General features: G+C 38.8%; 1 protein-coding gene across 1 annotated transcript in view; it reads left to right on the top strand.

Annotated features, from left to right (window-relative positions):
- eng (endoglin) overlaps positions 1 to 18,299 on the top strand; it is a 30,838-nt gene extending 12,539 nt beyond the window's left edge. The window contains exons 3-14 of the mRNA XM_079552133.1: positions 4,113 to 4,255; positions 8,947 to 9,063; positions 12,189 to 12,357; positions 12,645 to 12,813; positions 12,889 to 12,991; positions 13,082 to 13,286; positions 13,368 to 13,513; positions 13,815 to 14,036; positions 14,096 to 14,162; positions 15,920 to 16,030; positions 16,112 to 16,147; positions 16,219 to 18,299. Of these exons, the coding sequence (XP_079408259.1) occupies positions 4,113 to 4,255; positions 8,947 to 9,063; positions 12,189 to 12,357; positions 12,645 to 12,813; positions 12,889 to 12,991; positions 13,082 to 13,286; positions 13,368 to 13,513; positions 13,815 to 14,036; positions 14,096 to 14,162; positions 15,920 to 16,030; positions 16,112 to 16,147; positions 16,219 to 16,340 (1,610 nt within the window). The 3' untranslated portion in view covers positions 16,341 to 18,299. The remainder of the gene's footprint in view (positions 1 to 4,112; positions 4,256 to 8,946; positions 9,064 to 12,188; positions 12,358 to 12,644; positions 12,814 to 12,888; positions 12,992 to 13,081; positions 13,287 to 13,367; positions 13,514 to 13,814; positions 14,037 to 14,095; positions 14,163 to 15,919; positions 16,031 to 16,111; positions 16,148 to 16,218) is intronic.
- The last annotated feature ends 637 nt before the right edge of the window (positions 18,300 to 18,936 follow it).

Here is an 18,936-nt window from a genome sequence, read left to right as displayed (position 1 = left end):
CATGGAGGAGCAAAGTGGTTCAATCAACAGCCCATAATTACATAAATAACAGAGACAACAAGATACATTTCCTTCATTATAATTGCTGCTTCACTGAAATAAAATTATAATTATTACTTACAACAGATGCTATCCATCTAAATATGTCATTTTTCTAAAGCATTAAAATCTGTCAAATGCACTTTAAACAGGCCCCACCTTTACTATGTATCCAAACAAATGTGAGACATCTCAGACAGAACCATCAACACATGAGCCTTCTTTTATCGCCTGAGCCCAAAAACTCTTGTTAATTGTTAGCGTTTTTTGGTATTGGAATTGACACACTATGGACGGGGTGTCACTAAAAGTAATCGGCCGGAGTGCTGTGTTAGTAAACTAATGTAGATTTCTTTAAAAAGTGATTTGAAACCTTCTCTTGCTAAGCTATACCCTCTCAATGAAGTGAAAACTCTCGTCGTAGCTTCATTACAGCTTCATTGTCTTCTCTTTATTGAAACAACGAAGGAGCATGAGGAGAGGGGAGTGGGAGGAGCTTATTTTAGCTCACTCGTAGGATCAGGAAGTGAAACTACTCTAACCAACAAAGTGTAAGATTGTCTTGAGATTAATAATCAAATACCTGGAAAAAGCACAATACCCTCTCTTTAAATGCTATAAAAAATTTGTAAAACACAAGAATCTCGATCAAATCAAAAGGCAAACGTGTGACGTGCCCAAGAGCACAAGAGAAGGAAATTCTGATTTCATTTTTTGACAAGAGTAACACACATTTTAAAAGTTGAGAAGCATTGACATCTGATAGAAAAATAAAAAATAAACTGCTACACTACTATAAGAATCTCCTGCATTTCAGAACATGTTTGTATGGGCCTAAAGTATGATGAATCCCAATGGATACAAATGATTGTGGTTATTTTTCAGCACACATATTAACTACAGCCAAAATTGTGCCCATTAAAATCTAAAGTTTGATTTGATGACCATTGCAGTAATTATGCAGCTCTACTTGAGTTGTCAATGGAGACAGTTCTTCTGGTATCAGACAAATGGAAACAATCAGTGCGTGTAAACATGTCTTCTCATGGAATGGGAAATGGAGGGGACTGATATGAGTTGATAAAGAGAGAAGGGAATTCAATGCTTCTTCTATACCTCATTTACCAGCAAACCGCTTAGCGAGGCCGCTGGCATTTCCGGGGTCAGGAGGCCAAAATGAATGCTCTTCATACCCTATAGTGACTCGTAAAAAGAGACTGTGGCATCCCACACACAAGCACACAGCATCGTGATTTATACAGGACCTCTGAGGGGACAGTCACGGGCTGTTAGCTCTGTTACAGCTCAACACAAGCCAAATAACTTTATGGATGTGGGTCCTGAGCAACAGACATTAACAGAGGGCCAAAATAACAGGAAACCAGCCTTGACCTCCAGGTCGTGGCCGAGTAAGACCGATGGAGAGGGAGCAAAGACGACATTCCATCTTCATTTTCAAGAAACTAAATCCCAAAAAGATATGGATGTGATTTTCTTTATTAAAACCAAATGTTTTTAACACACTTACTGGGGCTGCACAGTTTTGTAATTTTGGGGACACAGTGTCCATATTGTGGGGAGCAATATGAATATGCAAGATTTAATCTAGAACAACAATGCATGGTAACTTGAAAAATGTGCAAAAGTTCAGTTTTAGTCATGATTTAGTTGCTATTTTTTTTACTCAATTTTCTTTAAAAAAAAGTACAAACACAGTACAATTTTGGTGATACATACTACGTTGAAATAGTAACAAAACAAAATATTGTTTTTGCAGTAAAATGGCTATGTTCTCTTACATCTTGCAGCCATAACACTCACACATACCCACAGTTTAATAATTGTAAATAAAAATAGCAAAAACAGAACTTAACTTTCAGTGATCAGCACAAGTTGTCCCACATAAAAAAAAAAAAAACCCTCATCACTGCTGTATTTGTCGGTTATGTAACATTTCTCCCTGAAGTTTGCTCACTTTTTCTTCAGCTTTATCTTAACTTCAGTCCATTCTCCTCTGGCACTAGTGATGACATCGCTTTGGCCCTGGTCTTTGATTAGCACTGCTTCTAAATAAGGAACATCCTGTTGACCTTCCTTTGCAGCTTCTCATTAACTCATTCCCTGCATATTGTTTTATCATCTCAAAGACATCGTGAATACTTCCAGTTGAAAAAGTATATCATTTTATGTCCAACAATGTTCAGATTTTGAACTGTTAAATCACATCTCTTCCTTTCCACCGTCACACTGAGGCAGGAGCAGAGTTCAGCCTTGAGTCTTCTGTGTTCTCAAGTGATTTGATGTTTTCTAAGGATTTATTCTGAGGCGTTATCCAAAATCAGAATTCTTCAACAACCAAGGCTGCTCACAACACAAAACCACCTCAGGGAATCCCATAATGTCCCGTCCTGTACTTTCATCTGTGGGATTTACAAAAAAATATACACAGATGAGTCTGGCCTCTCAGGTTTAGCACATAATGTTCTTTTACGTCAGAGGAAGATGAAGTAGTTGTTACAGACCACCTGTCCTTCACACGTTCATCGCTGTATGGTTGAGCTACACCGTCTTTATGGAAAGGAATCTTTTCACATGACACACGACACCCAAAGCACTTCACAAGGAAATCTGAGCATTTAACAATGTAAAGTTTGTTTGAGATTTACGTAATGTGCATATGGGTAGGAGGGTGACAATATGTTGATTTTCCGATATATCGCAATATTTTACGGGACCATACTATACCGATACAATACTTTTTATTCCGATATTGATGCTTTTGATGACGCCATGCATATTAATGAGCAACGTCATGCATATTGATGAGGCAGCAGGGCTCCACTCTTTTCACAGTGAATAGAGGCCAATAATGATCAATTCAGTCAGGACAGCAGGGGCAGCACTACAGTTTTAAGCACTTGGACCAACCACTGTCACACAAATAACTTACTTTTATTACTTTTAATGATAGCTTTTATAGTTGTAAATAAGGTTAATTTGGTTTGGTTGATTTATTCCCTTTGAAATAGGTCTGTGGTTTCTTGTTTATTTAAATGTGAATGACGTCACTGACAGATCTATAGACTTATTTTCATTGTGTAAGTTAGAGATCATTTATACACAAAACAGGGAACAAAGCACATGAAAAGAAATGTAAATAATGAATAATATGTAGTATGTTAAAATATATTTTTTTTTAACGTGATGTATCTTATATATCGTTTATTTTTGTGCAATATATCGATTATCGGTGCATCGGGAGATAATCGTTTTCACAGAGGTTCCCAAAGTGGGGTCCGGCACTACAGGGGGGGCCCCAAAGCATGTCTACAAAACAAGTCCAAAGAAAAAAAGTTAATTTTGAAAGGAAGATTACATTTATTTAGACAAATGCACCAGCTTAAACCAGTATTTAGGCTACTGTCATTGCTATATGTTACTTTTCATGTCATTTTAGCTGTGAAATAGTAAGAAACTCCTTGGAGTAAATATGATTGGGGGGGCCCCGAGAGATTGTCTGATCAATAAGGGGGCCACGATGTCCCGGACTTTGGGAATGGCTGCGTTATCGTAAGCCATGTATGGAGTATCGTATCGAATCGTGAGGTACCCAGAGGTTCCCACCCCTAATGGGTAGTGTGGTAGTACCATAGAACACAAAGATGGCATTTGCCCCTTTACCCCACACATGTGCTGCCCTGCCTTGATTAATCCTGCCCCTGAGACTGGCATCTCCAGGTTAAACTGCAGGCTCATACACAGAGCACAGTGAGCAGTTGTGATGGATGACTGCAGCCCAGCGTTCTGACACAGCTGATAAACGCGAACCAGCCCAACTCCCTTTAAACAATGTACTTCTACCTACACATCTAACACCCCGACTCTGAGCACCAGGAGAAAGCTTTCAAAATGACTAATAACAAACAAATTCAGTGTCAAACATGGACTCTGTAGCACACAGTGAGTGACCATTTAGCTTTTTGTTGAGGCCAGCCATGAACAAGCTGGCAGAGCTGTGGACAGTGTGGTCAATTAAAGTAAAGTGCTGACCTCGCTATTTGTTTTTCCTGCAGGGTCCAGCCAGACGTGTTTCCCAGATGTGGGACATAATAATCCCTGGATCTTTATGAAGGAGATGCAGAGTGGCTGTTGGACGAGCTTCATCGGCAAAGACAACAAAGAAGTTCATATCATCAACTTAATCTTCACTGGAGGGGTGAGCTTGGATTACTTCATCTTTTTCATCACCAACCAGTAGAAATAATAGATCTGGAAAAAGGGTTGGGCGATAATGACCAACATGCGTATCTCAATATATTTGGGGACTTTCTCAATATTGTTTTATTTATTTTTACAAACCAACAGAAAAATGTAAAGATGTGCTGGAAAACATCTAAATTTACATTGCTTTGACACTTTGACCCTTTTTTCAGAGAATACATATCAAGTATATTTTATTTTTAGCAGCAGTTTTTGTTACTTTTGTGTTGGTTTCTTGACATTAGAGATACACTCGATATTGTAAATGTGCTTATCTTCCAACCAGCAATTTCGATATTATCTCTAGACGATATATTGCCCACCTCTATCTGAAAATCAAATTGGCAATGTGCACAATGACAGAACAAATGCTGCCCAGTCAGGGCTGACCATCTGTCAAACTGACAACTAACTTTTGATACAAACCCAGTGTTACGTCAGGAGGAGTTTGCCGTCTGTTCTTTTAGCATTTGACACAGAACACAAGACCCCTGTGTCAATACAAACTGTAAATCCAAGCATATGTTAGGATGTTTTCTGTAATAATCGCTTTGTGTTGGTGTGGTGAATACCCAATTGGAGAAAGAACAGATGTGTTGCCTCCAGTTTGTCAAAGACTGACAGTGACTCAGACACCAAACAACTGTTCATAAATGACTAAGAATGTACACTTTACGCAACAAATCATTTTTCCAAAGTCAGATACACGTTGGGCTGAGAAATGAGAGGGGATAATGTTCCATTTTGAAAAGAGAAGTGAACCAGATGTTCTCAAGGTAAAAGGTCAAACAAAGTAATGACTTGTTTCAAGTCTTATTTAGCACATTATGACAAAGCTGTGGGGAATGTGTCTCCAACACAGAAAGGAGCCATTTGTTCTTCTTACACAATATGTTATCTTACATTATTGCTCAGGCTGTGTTGGTTCTAAAATTGTGGTTCCATTTTTCACTGTCAACATATCTCATGCAGCAAACAGTGGTCATTTATTTTTCTTGTACGCTTTTACTATTGCTTGAATCATTCCAACAACTGCTCCTCATTTCCCTTGCTGCCCTAAAATTGTTTTGTTGGCCATTTATCCGCACTGCTGAATGGGGCAATCTGTAACCTGTATGTGCCCCCCTCCACTGTCCGAGACGTGATTTAACCTTCCATTTGTGGATGCAAACGCCACGTGTATGTCACATTCATGACTTCAGTATTATGATTATTTATCTAAAGTGGAAAAGTAACAAAAATACTAGTGATGAGACTCAATTAAAACATTTTAATAGAGTTAATTATGGCCTCTGTAGTTACTTAATAGCAATTAAGCGCATTTAAGCATCATTTATTTAGGGTTGTATTTATTTTGTAGAGGCATATTTTAGATGCTTCTGTATTTTCCTGCATTTGAACTCATCTGGAGTGGAGATGTGAGGCCTGTGTGAACAGTTCAAACACTTTTTGGAGAATGATCTTTTTAAATAGGTTTATGTCGGCGCTTAACTGTGTGAATAAACTGCCAATTAGACTTTGACAGTCTAATTGTTTTTGGCTTTACGTGTTGTTTGTGCCTAAGCAACGTCTGCAGGAAAAAAAAGAAACTGTCGTATCGAAAGTTAAGTGCGATTAATTTCGATTAATATTTTGAATGGCACTAAACCTTATGTAATTAATTAATTGTAATTAATTGAAAAAAGTCCCAGCCCTAAAAGATGCATGTTTTTTTTAATGTATTATTGTGATTATGATTATGAGTATTTTTATTATTTATTATTTTATGAGTATTAATTAAAGTCGTCCAGATGTGGGACATAGACAGTTTGTCCTAACATGATATATCTTCTATTTCTCCAAGTAGTAACTCAGACCAAATATGTTGGCTGCTTAGATGAGCAAGGTGACTGAATTTGGCGCAGTGTGTGCAAAACGTCTGGACATTAAACAGCGCTAGCTTATCCTACTCCTTATAATGGATATCTCTCTATACACGTTCCTTATCTGCACTTCACTGCCTGTTTAGGAACAGATTTTTCTTGTTAGCACAGAGGAAGGGGCTCATCTTCTGTCAAACTGTGTGCAGTGTGTGAGATAGTATTCCTGGCTCTGATCTCTCCCTTTTTGTCCTTTTTTATCTCCTCACCTTCCTCCTTGGCCCCTTTTGTTTTTTCACGCTGATTTACGGTTTGCCGGACAGTTAAAAGTCCTGTACTTTGTCTCTATGAAATAGCCCAGGGAAATTCATTGGGAGGAGTCACTTGGTGCGGGGTCCATTGATGTCACACGCTGGCTGGAATAGTCAAAGTATTGGCACACGGCCGAGACGACAGCCAGCCGAGCCAGTCAAGCTAAGGGAGGGAGGCAAAAGAATAACTGGAAACTGCACCAGCAAAGTCCCTTCAGAAATGCACTGGAGATGAAAAAAAAACAAAAAAGTTCGAGGACGGGAACAATTGTATCTTGAAAACACAGGAATGCAAGTTGAAAAGGTGAGTGATCAGGGTCAGTAGGGATGAAACAAGAAAGAATTTGTGGCACAAAGGGATGATGGGTGAAACGCACACAACACCAGGACAATAAGGCTCATTAGAAGTATTTAAGGAAAACACACTCGACCTAAAACAGGCACAATGAGCTCAAAGAGGAAATGCCATTCATTATTTAGCCAGACATTCCAGGTAGAACAGTGCAAGACTTCTGGGAAGACGTGACTGCAGACTGCACTTCCGTTTCCAAAAGCAATTGTGCTTTTGACTCTTCTTTTGTTTAGAGTGAAATATTTGCATATCTTTAACCAAATTAAAGCAAACACCTTAAATGGCCTGTATTCTGTCAAAGCAACACGCGATAATGATCTGATCCAATCAAAAGCTCACCAGAGATTTTATTTCATTAGCTCGTTGACGTCCAAATGCAATAATCCTTAAATCACCTCCATGTTTTTAAAGTCCACACCTTCCTCACTAAACATTGAGTTTTGATTATACAAACTGTCAAATTGTCTACTCTGACCTCTGTTGTTAGTTGTTTAAGATTATTTTACTGTGTGGCAGATCAATGTCAAAAATTCCATACCGTTAATGCATTACCAAAGCATAAATGAATCATGTGTGCTTTAGTAATGCATTTAATTACTATTTAATTTAATTTAAATGAATACAGTTGCAGGTGACCCTGAGTACCGGCCTGCGGTGCACAGTACCAGGACTGACTGAGCTGGAAACACATACGTCTCAGAAATACAATATATTGTAGAAGAATACATTAGAATTATTATTTGAACGTTTTATTTATATAGTAATGTATTTTGGTGCATTGGTCCGAAACCCATGTATCATTACTGCAACAGTAAGTTATTGAGTTCAATTTATGAATAAATGCAGTAAGCAGATTTTATAATGCATCAGAAGAAAAACAATAAGATAAGATAAGATAATAAGAGTTGCCTTTATAACAGAGTTATGGAATGTGTCAAATCATATGAAAATAAAAATGTTGCTCTTTGGTTTTTTTTTACACTAAAGTAATAATATTAAAGTTTAAAGATTAAAGTAATAATCCATTTCTAATCCAAAACTCCAACAGGTTTTTGGTTTCTTGTTAAATTCACATTTTAAGCCTGTTGCAGTAATGAGATTTTTTATGGATATGTTTTTCAAAAGTTCTTTAAAATATGCTACATTTGTACTTGCCAAGAAATCCTGAAAATATAGTGTTTAGATTCAGACATTTTGAAAATGTTCAAGCTGAAGCGCTTCGGAAACCAGGATTTTGCGAGAATCACCCCATTGTGGTTATGGAAAAGACAAAGAATAACTGCTATTTCCATCTGTTGCAAGTCTAAATGCTGATTTATAAACTGACTGGTGGTAATTTGCAAATCAGATTGTGCTAGTCTCAGCTGAAACCCACTTTAATGAGCTGCTGTAGTATTAAATATGATAATCAGTTCTTACATAGTAAAGGATTTCTGGCAGTGGCACAGTGCACATGTGGCTAAATAATGCATTTCTGCTGTATGAATGAATAAATGTACCCTGAAGTCATGGAGCCAATTCTAAAGCAGCTGAGTATTCTGGTATATGCTTTCAGTATCACACACATACAGCTACACACACACGCTCACACGATTGTAATTCTGTGAACAAGAATGTGAACATTCCACATTCTTGATATTCAGTGGTGTCCACTACATTGAAACTAGAATCTGTGGTAAAATTGCAATGCAGAAATTATCTTTACATTGCCATATAGACCAAACTAAAAAGACCACATTCAATCAGCAGGATTGACTTTTTTAGGGGCTTGTTGTACCGTACACGTGGTCTCTATCCTGGTGCAGGGGTAGGCAGGTTTTCTTGGGGGCCGAAATAGAGCATCAGTTTCTACAAATGCCAATGTAGTAACTCATGTATATCCTAATCGGGTGTTCTGCTTTTTCACATTTTGAGAGCACATTTGATCTCTGATTTGTGAAATATTTCTCTATCATCCTGGGTGCGATGCTGGGGGGCCGGGTTTAGCCCCGGGCCTGTACTTTGGAAGGTGGACTGTGTTCTCCAATATTTTTGATATGTGCATTGTAAATTACTATTACAAATTCTAAATCAGGTATTTTCCAGATTGTACTGAACTACAACATGCTTCATTGTTCCCTGACAGGACGACGACAACATGTTCTTTGTGAATCTAACCAGTGCAAGACCCATGAATCTTATCCTGGCATCAGCAGACACAGCAAAGGGAACGTACAGCGTCAACCAAGATGCTAACATTTATGTAAGTACTGCCTATGTGTTGTTCTCAGAACTGTTCATCTCAAGTATTTTCATCACACTTAGTGTTTACAAGAAGGAAAAGTGTTCTAAAACTGTTCATAAATGACTAAGAATGTACATTTTACGCAACAAATCATTTTTCCAAAGTCAGATACACGTTGTGCTGAGAAATTGGAGGGGATAATGTTCCATTTGAAAAGAGAAGTGAAACAGATGTTCTCAAGGTAAAAGGTCAAACAAACTAATGACTTGTTTCAAGTCTTATTTAGCACATTATGACAAAGCTGTGGGAAATGTGTCTCCAACACAGAAAGAGCCATTTCTTCTTCTTACACAATATGTTTTCCTACATTATTGCTTATGATTTATGCTTCAAACAATAGTGTGGTTTACGTGGTCAGAAACAGCAGATAACTGCCGACCAGTGCTTAGTTTGTAAATTAGTAGTTCATAAACACTTTTGGATTGATGAGATGGATTCAGGGAACAGGCCAAAACAGTTACTGGAACACTCTCATTAAACACCATCATATCATCTCAAATATTTGCCGGATCTTCCAAAATAGTTCCTGGATCATTTACCCTGAAAAACTGAAAGATGGGGAATGTGTTCTCCCAAACAGGGTTAAAATTAAGCACTGCAGACAACACTATAATCAGATCTGATGCGTTTATATTCACTGTAGAAATCTGTCAAAAAATCCAGATGCTCCATGCATTTTTTGAGCAAATGAACTATCTCCCATCTCTCCCGTCAATCAGCACCACCTGCAAAACCAGCTGGAGCTGATTGAAAATCATTGCACCTCCATATTTGAGTCAAAGGCTGCTCCTATGTCCCGATCCTTGCTCCTATCCTCTTGTCACGTGACAAAGACAACCATCAAGTCCCTATGCTGTTAGGAACAAGAGCTTCAGCTGTGTTGCAAAACAAAGCCACACAGAAAGGTGGCAGCGCGGTGGCTTATGGGATGGCACATAGCTCCTAATCACTAGTGAGGAACCTCCAGAGGTCCTTATGCTAAAGGAGATATGACAGGAAGCACACAGGCTCCTTTCCCTACCTCCTTCCTCACTGACAGCACTATTCGGACTTGGGATGGGACGATAATACATTTTTGGGCCACAATTATCTAGGCCAAAATAATTGCAATTAACGATATTATCATGAGCCAGCCAAACTAAATGCTTTTTCAATTCTCCACAAAGACGTGTAGTCTGATGCTCATGCATAACAACATAGTAGAACATACACTGTGCAACAATATCACACACGAATATTCATCTTCTGCCAAATCAAGAGGCAAACTACTGAACAATTTCAATTACAGGCGAGAGAAGTTCTAAAGTTAGTTCTGAGTGATACACGATGACAGGCGGTTTGAGAGTCGAGACGTGTTCCAAATGTGCATGTCTGTGATTGGAGCAATAAAGAGCTCATCGGTGCAGGATTGTCCTCCAAGTCCCAGACGCTGGTGTTTTCGAAGCAAAAGCAGGAGAGGCTGGCCAGTTACACTTGCTGTCTTTTTTATTCAATCTTTTACATTTTATACATTATTGTTCATCTGAAGAAAAAAAAGGCCATTGCATCGATGAGATTTTGGTTTGCTGTTTTCTCACAAACTTTTCATTGTTTGAAAAACGCCATCTTTCTTCACAGCTCCCACAGATGGGAGTGTGCTTTTCTGCTCAGTGTCAGATGATGATGAAAAGCTTTGCATTAAAAGGAGCCAATTTTTTGAAAAGTTTCCATGAGTTAACAAACAATCGTCAATTCTTGTGGACACTGCTTTATTGGTTTTGGCTCTGAGTGTTGTGGACATGTTCAGATTTGCTGACAACACGTGTGAGTGGTTAGTGATCTGCTGACAGCTCGTTGATGCCATATCCTGTTCCTATATGACTGGGGGTTCTGGCTGGCTCTCGCTGTGACTGCAGGATGTTTTTGTGGGATGAGCACCATCGCTGGGGGATAATCGTACTTTAGCGCAGATTGCACAGTAAGAGAAACAGCATCTGTTTTGCGTCGGAGAAAACACGTCAGTGGCCTGACAGCTTGGCTCACTGTCACAATACCAGCTTTTGTCAGCCTTCCGCTGGCAAAAAAACGATATTGCAGCGTACATGGAAATACTCAAATATTTATTTGTCTAGTTTTCTATTTGTTAAGTTTTGCTGAAATATAAAAATCGAATTCTCCGTTTTAAATTATAAGGCAACTATACAAACGGTTCAATCTTTGTGCCAGCCCCAAACTCATACCTTTTTAAGATAAGGTGTACTTCATTTTCCTGGTAGCAAAACAGTTTTTGACCCATTCTTCACTGACGCTGCGGATTTTGGAACACAATTGCATTTCGTTATTTCTCCCCCTCTCTCATACTAATCCCAGCCGGAGAGGAACAGAACAGATTAACATTGGTCTCATACATGACTTCACATGTCCAACTGAAGATTGTACTTGTTGTTACAACATACTCCAAGCATTTAAACATTGAAAAAACTACCGCCAGCCATGGCGGTAGTTTGTAGGAGCTGCTTGGGATTTTTTGTACTTCGCTTCTGAACAGGGAAGTCATTACATCAACATCCGGAAACTTGGAATTGTTTAAAGATACAGCGGAGTGCTGATAAACTATTGACCCAGCAAATATGTAAAAATATATATCCCAGCAGTGTTGACTTTTTTTTGCAAACTGTCATTATTGTAATCAATTAATTTTCTACCCCATTAAAAGTCTCAACCCGTAGATATTGCCCTTTCCTGTTTGTTCTCTCTGTAATGTAAGCTTTATTATTTTTCATTGGCCCAGACGAGGAAACGGCAGTGTCTAGTCGTTGCAGTGATGTATATATTTATACCTTGTATGGAGCCAGATTCCAGCCGACTGCGGTGACGCACAAAAGCTAAAAAAGGGCCCATTTCCTGGCCCCACTCAGGAAGCAAAGGAAGGACCTTGGCTCCGACCGGCTTGTGCAACTTAGTGCACAGTTAACCATAATAAACATTTCTATCAAACAATGAAAAAGTAATAAATGATAACAGAGTGAACAGTTTAGCTTTTAAAAGTTACCGTTTCCACATGTTCAAGTGTTGTTCATTAACACCATTATCGATCTGTCTAGGTGAGCCAGAACTCCTCCGTTATATTCCCTGACGACAAAAACAAGATCTTCAAGGAAGCCGTTCCATCTGAAGTCGAGGAGCTGATCAAATGGGCCACGCAGCGATTTGGAGGCGTCACGTCCTTCACTACAATTCAAAACTTGAAAACAGTTCACATGTCAGGAACAGGTGAGGTCATCCCCTGAACCTGCACGTTCACTTGTTACATGGTGTGGAAAACATCGTGAACAGCTGATGCATCCAGGCCTCAAACACTTTTTTTTTTTTTTTCACGATCACAACGCAAAGGAAGCAATGCTCTCTTTACGTAGAGTGAACAGTGAATGTGGTGTCCAAGTGTTGTAGCTTGATTGTTTTGTGAATTGCAAACACTGTGTGACATTTAAGTCCCAATTAGGCCAACGCTTTGGAAAATACAGTAATTCAACTTTGTACTCAATATTTATTTTTCTTAGGAACAAAGCCTGGCTCTCAGGAATGTATACTTGGAACTGAAGACACATCAGAAAAATACTTTCTGACAATTAAAAGTAAACCTGTACCAGTGAGTTCCTGCTTCCCCTCGCCTCAAAACAGCAATGAAGAACTTCATATCATTAACATTCCAGAAAGTTCCAGTGTTCGGTAAACAAACACAAGCATATTTGGGCCTTGCTTTTTTGTTAAAAGTGATGTTTTATAATATTTTTGTTTTCGTAGCAATGTGTCACTTGCCATAGACATAGAGAAGACCAGTGTGTTGTTGAGAGGTCCTCAGGGAACTACTTGGACAATTGGGAACATGCAACAAACCCAAATAGCAGTAAGACAGTCAAAGCTCACTTGTTTACACCGAGCATTTTATTGAAAACACATTTTTAACATGTATTTTGTGTTTTTGTTTTTTTTACAGTCTAACAATAAGATTATGATTATTGTCCTTCCTAGCCTGCAATACCAAATCCCACCGTCCATTTCTCTTGATAGTGACAATGCAGAAATAGTTCAGAGAAAGGCTCTGGAGCATTTTAAAACTACAAGTTTCACCAGCTACACAGAAATCTCCCCAAAGGGCTCCATGATTGTTTTAAGGTTACAAAAGAAGGCTGTCCCTACAGGTAGTTATTTTATTATTATTATTTCTTGCTTTACTTTGTTCATTTTATTCGTTTTTTCTAAACTTACCATCTCATTTTCAGAAACAGTGCTGAAGACAGCTCTCAACATTACAACCAAAGCCCCTCAACTGATGCCCCTGACAATGCAGCTGTACAACTCAGCAGATTACCGCTTTCCTCTAGACCCTAATGCCAAAGTGCAGAGCAACAGTAGAATCTATGCAGAGGTAGCCCTTTGGTCATTTCATTGTCTCTGTTCATTTGTTACAACTTCTACATCTGTCTATAACAATGAGATCGACATTATTTTAGTATTGCCTTTACTGTATTGCCTGTTCTGCTCTGGAAGCATAAAGATATGGATCTTTATAATCTAAGAAATACATACATGTAATGTACATTAAACTTCTGCGACCTCAACGATCCTTTGTTTATCATAAACAGTGTTTTTTTGTTTTGTTGTTTAATGCAGTGCTCTTGCTTCCTGCCACAGATGTGATATTCCATCCTTGTTTGTGTGTCTTGTAGATTACAGGGAACACCTTGGGGAACTTTGTCCTGACCATAAAGGTGATCCAGTGCTTTCTGCGCTCCAAAGACATTGTGAAGGAGCTGCCTTTCATTCCTGAAAGCTGCTTCGTTAACTCTTGTGCAAACCGCACTCGGCTCAGCTTCTCTTTGGATCAGCTTCAAGAACTGACATCCACCACATGGGACCTGGAGTGCTCTGTCAAACTCTGCTACAGTGAGGTAGGCAAGGCGCACTTATTAAAGAAAAAATAGTTATTAAAACATTTTGTTTTGTTTAGAAATGTGCAGATGGAGAAAGAGTAAAGCGTTACCTGGAGGTGACTCAGCCATGTCTGCAACCGCCAAGTGAGTTAAACCTCAAAATATGCTACTAATGTGCAGTAGAAGCTTCTTCCCTTTTGTTTTATCCTCCAGCATCGAGCTTTATGGAATTGTGTTAACTTTTTAATCCCTAATATGGCACCGTAATACTTGAGCTGAAAAGCTAAGGGATAAGAGCAAGATTTTAAATAGAACGTATTTGGAGCGTGGTGGATCACGTTGTGTGTTCTTACCACTTAATAAACTTGCTGAACTCACTGAAAAGTAAAACTTTCCTTTTGCCTTCAGGACCTAATTGTTAGTCGGCAGCTCGGTCAGTATATTGTTGCAATAATTCTTGGTGGTGTTGTTGCCTGCAGTGCTCGGTGCACAGCACGCAGGCGGTTGTCATAGCAGTGCAGTCAGGATGTGCGCTGGAGCTAGTGAGGGCCTGAACAGGGCCGTGTCCGTGAGGAAGGTCTGCAGCCTGACCTTGTGACCACAATCAGACATAATGGCTCTTAGGGGAACAGAGGCAGATCCTTTGTGTTTCTGTGAGTGTCTGACTGTGCTGCTCTCCAAATACAGGCATCACGCCTGAGCCCATTGTCAAGCCTTCAATACAGCCCGGGTAAATAAAAAATGTTGTGCTGCCATCAAAGTGAAGCTCTTCAGATGATGAAGACATCGTCAGACTTCAGAGCTCATTTTAAAGGTTTATTTGGAGCTTAAGATTGCTGCTCTGGAGGAGCCACTGTAAAGATGAAGGATTATGTTCAGCAGCTTTTTTTTATATTGGCATCTTGCGTTGTATAACTTGAAATGATGTCTATATAAGAAAGTAGAACCCCTGGTTTTATTATAGTTATAGATTTTAGCTTTGAAGTTGAACAATTTTGATATTCAAGATTTATATGTATTATTTCATATTTGTGTCCACTTTTATTTAACGTTTGCTAAGTCTTACTCCAAAATTAAACAGATTTGCTAAGTCTTACTTACTTTTTGTTTTCTTTTTGAATGAAGGTGATGATTATGACGTTAATTCAGAAAGGCTGTCAATACTGTGCAGAAGAGTTATTGGCACTTGACTGTTCAGGTCTTAGTTAGTCTTAGTTGTCTGTTCTCGTCTCGATCTCTTCCTTATGGTTTTTCATGCACACATCTCCTTCTGTCCACATACACTAGAGCTTCTTTGTCCTGTTTATGCAGGTGGGCTGTCAAAGGCCACCTTAGACAATCCCAAGTATCAATCGATATAACCCTCTTGACTTATTTATATCTGATAATATCACATCTCCCCAAACACCTAGTGAGATGTAGTTTGTGCAACTAACCACTAGATGTCCCTATTTCAGTGCTTGTAGTTTTGATTAATCCACATAATTGTTTGCTTGGTGAGGATGCAGGTCTATAACATACTTGTGTGCCTTCATTATTTTCTTATTGAGACCTTAACCTGTTCACTGAATTTGGTAAATGCACTTGACAGAAACAGCTGAAACAAGCTCAGGGACTATTGCTGTTCAATTGTACAATTCATCGTCTCACAAGGATGGACTGGTTTTTTGTTGTTGTTTTTGTTCACAAACAAGAACTTTTTTCAAATTTACTCTAAAATATAGACAACATATAACATATTCTGTTATGTAGACAGCTGATCTAGAGTAGTTTATGCTTCTCTTCTTTTTTTTTGCATTTAGTGAAGTGTCTTGTTTCTCTAAATTTAAACTCCATGCTCCCTTTTTTTTAAATGATGAAGTCCTTTTTAACCATTCCCAATATAACATGTTCATTTTCAGCTACCAACTGCTGTGACGTTGGCCTCCCCGGTGTTTTGGGCATTGCATTTGGAGGGTTTCTGATCGGAGTGATACTTATTGGAGCCCTCTGGTTTATCAAAATCAAAACAGGTGAGCACCTTTTGTATATTATAGTTACAAAACAGTTACACATGCTTTATTACACTCAGCAACAAATGTTTTCATTTGCAGGATACCCTACAGGCATTGACATGAGTTCAACTGTGGGTAAGTCTTAAGTGCTCTGCAGATTGTATTTGTTTCGATCTTTATCAGCCATTATATTCCGTGTCTTCCAGGATGCCCTTGTTCTGGTGCAAAACGGCAACCTGTTTCCACCAACTCATCCCCATCAGAGAACAGCAGTGCTAATGCGAGCATTGGAAGCACCCAAAGCACCCCCACCAGCAGCATGGCATGAGACGGCCAGCCTACAGACGCCGGCGCATCTCCCTTTCTAGTAATTGAAACGGGTTTGCTGCTTTGGACTGTTTTCGATCATGCTTTACAAGCTGTCTCCATTTGGCCCTCAAACAGCAATCTAAAAGCAGGACCTATGTCTTTGACACGAATGAAAAGAGTTAATTCTGAAGGTTATGGGTTTGAGTGATGGATAAAATGAGTCTAATCAATGGCTTCTGACACTCACCTCCATAGCCCCCTGTAAAGCCGCCATTGAGACAGGAAGTTAAAGAGGGCAAGTGGAAAAAAAAAGCAACAGGAAAAACAAACCATATCCCCCAAGAGCTAACAGGAAATTCGCCACATTCTTTCAATGAATTGTGTTTGTGTGATGGCAGTGCAATGATTGTTAGATAGAAGACAAACCTGTCATATGTCGAGGGGAAAAGTCTCCGCATTCTATGACTCAAATATGAAGGACCAAAGACGTTAACGGACCTCAAAAGCATAACCTAATTAAAACATTATGAACATTACTTTTAACTTGAGAAGGAATGTTAAGGTGCCATTTCTGTGTTGTGTTACAAGTACTTTGCAGGTGGAACCATTTCATATAGTGTAGTTTTTAAATAGTGTAATGACTTCCAAAAATTAAAAAATAAATGTAGCCACAAACGCAGTGAAGTTATGAACCGGCAGAAGCTTTAACATATGAATCACAATAAGGACCTGTGAGCTCTGAAATAAACACCCACTTCAACTAAGTGCTATGTGCTGAGAAATACGGAAAGATGGAAAAGGCGTAATGTCACTCTAATGATCAGCAACTATCAAAACTTTGCACCGCATTGTTAGAGCTGTAGTCACAGGGAGGAGATCCCCCAGAATAGTCTTTCTGGGGGCGGGTTTCATGGCATCAACTATTACCTCTTCCAACTTTTCTGCCATTATTACAATATAAGGATCAGTCTGTGGATGAATGTGCAGCTCCTCAAGATTCATTTATTGTGTATTTTACTTAACTTAAAAGAAGCATAGTTTCTATAAATTACAGTATTTAATTGTCTTTACATTAGTTCACATGCAAGTGGTTTCTGGACAGCTTTGTCTCGCAGATACCGTCACAAACTGCAGTATTTATCTTTGTAAAAGGTGATATATTGGTACAGAGCATTAAATATGGCCATACTGAAGGGTTTATTAGGTGATTTGATGAGGGAAATACTGTATGTTAAGATTACTATAGCACAAGGGATTTTTATAATCAAATATCAATATTTATAAAAGTTCCATTTTTGTCAATGCTGTATGAAATACCAAAACGTTCGTAGCTCACAATTGTAGTGCTAGTTTGTGTTTTGTGAAACAAGACACATTTCTACTTTGTACATGTGATCGGCTGCATCAGCCCATCAAACGGTTGATCCGTAATTCACTGTTTCTTTGTATAAAATGTAAATGTCTTTAAGAATAATTATAATTTTTTTTTTATCTGTATTTTATCACACAGCATTTGGCGCGTCATTATTCTGTACCTGTGCTGATTTTGTTTAAGAATGCATTAACACATACTTCCTCTGCTGCCATTAGGCATATCACTGACTCTAATCAAGCATAACATGAGAAATAGGGTAATTTAATGGTGTGAAGTTCTGTGGTTTTTGAAGAGACCGGGATTAAAGAGAGCCAGTATCACATGTCTTTGAGCATTTGTGCAATGACATACATATTCAAAATATTGTTATAGCCAAATCCTTACTTAGGCACTTTTCTGTTTAAGTTTCCTTAGTTGTTGTTTCTTTTACCTCTGAATTCCCTCTGATCCCCCTGTGTACAAAAAGCCGAGCGTATCCGCACTCATATTGACATCCTGACATTGTACTCCCCTCATTGTCCTATCTATGAGCAGGATGCGAGTCGGCATTCCAAAAGATAAATCATTGAACAAAGGAGCATCCCAATTGGATACCCCCCCCCCCCCCCAAAAGACCCTTCGATTTTTTGCTGCTTTTGAACAGTGTGAGTGCATTATTGCCAATACACGTCCCCCGATCCCGCCTCACATACGCTGCAGTTCTGCTCCTGACAGAGGCATCAGACGAGCTGTCACTTAATCCGCTTGTTAACCCTGTGGATCTGTTCGTTGCCTCTGACACCTTCTCATACTGTCTTTGTTTGCACAATACCGATGTTTTATTTAAAATTTGTCCAAAACGGTGAAATCATGGTGAAGTTAAACAAAGGTTCAACAAATGTCAGAGTACCTGCTTTCATTGCTTCGATGGTATTTCTCTACAGTGGGCAGGCATACCATTTTAAATAGTTTATTGAATTCTGAAAGTATTTCAACGTTTTATGTACACAGTATTATGTTGTTTCTAATGCAGAATACAGACAATAAACTGAACATGATCTAGCACGGTTAATGCTCTTTTGTTTTGTTTTTTACCCCATTTACTGAGAAATGAGCATCGTAAACATTTTTATAGAAAGATCACAAGGTCAGTTTTCTGTTTCTTTTCAGCTTGCACGATAATCATTGGGCTTTTTGTTGGCTGGACCTTTATGACATAAACCTTTCAAGCCCTAATCCTGGATAATGACAAGGTGCTCTC

Source organism: Gobius niger, assembly GCF_951799975.1.
Source record: "Gobius niger genome assembly, chromosome: 2".
NCBI lineage: Eukaryota > Metazoa > Chordata > Actinopteri > Gobiiformes > Gobiidae > Gobius > Gobius niger.
This window is presented reverse-complemented; position numbering and strand designations above follow the sequence as displayed.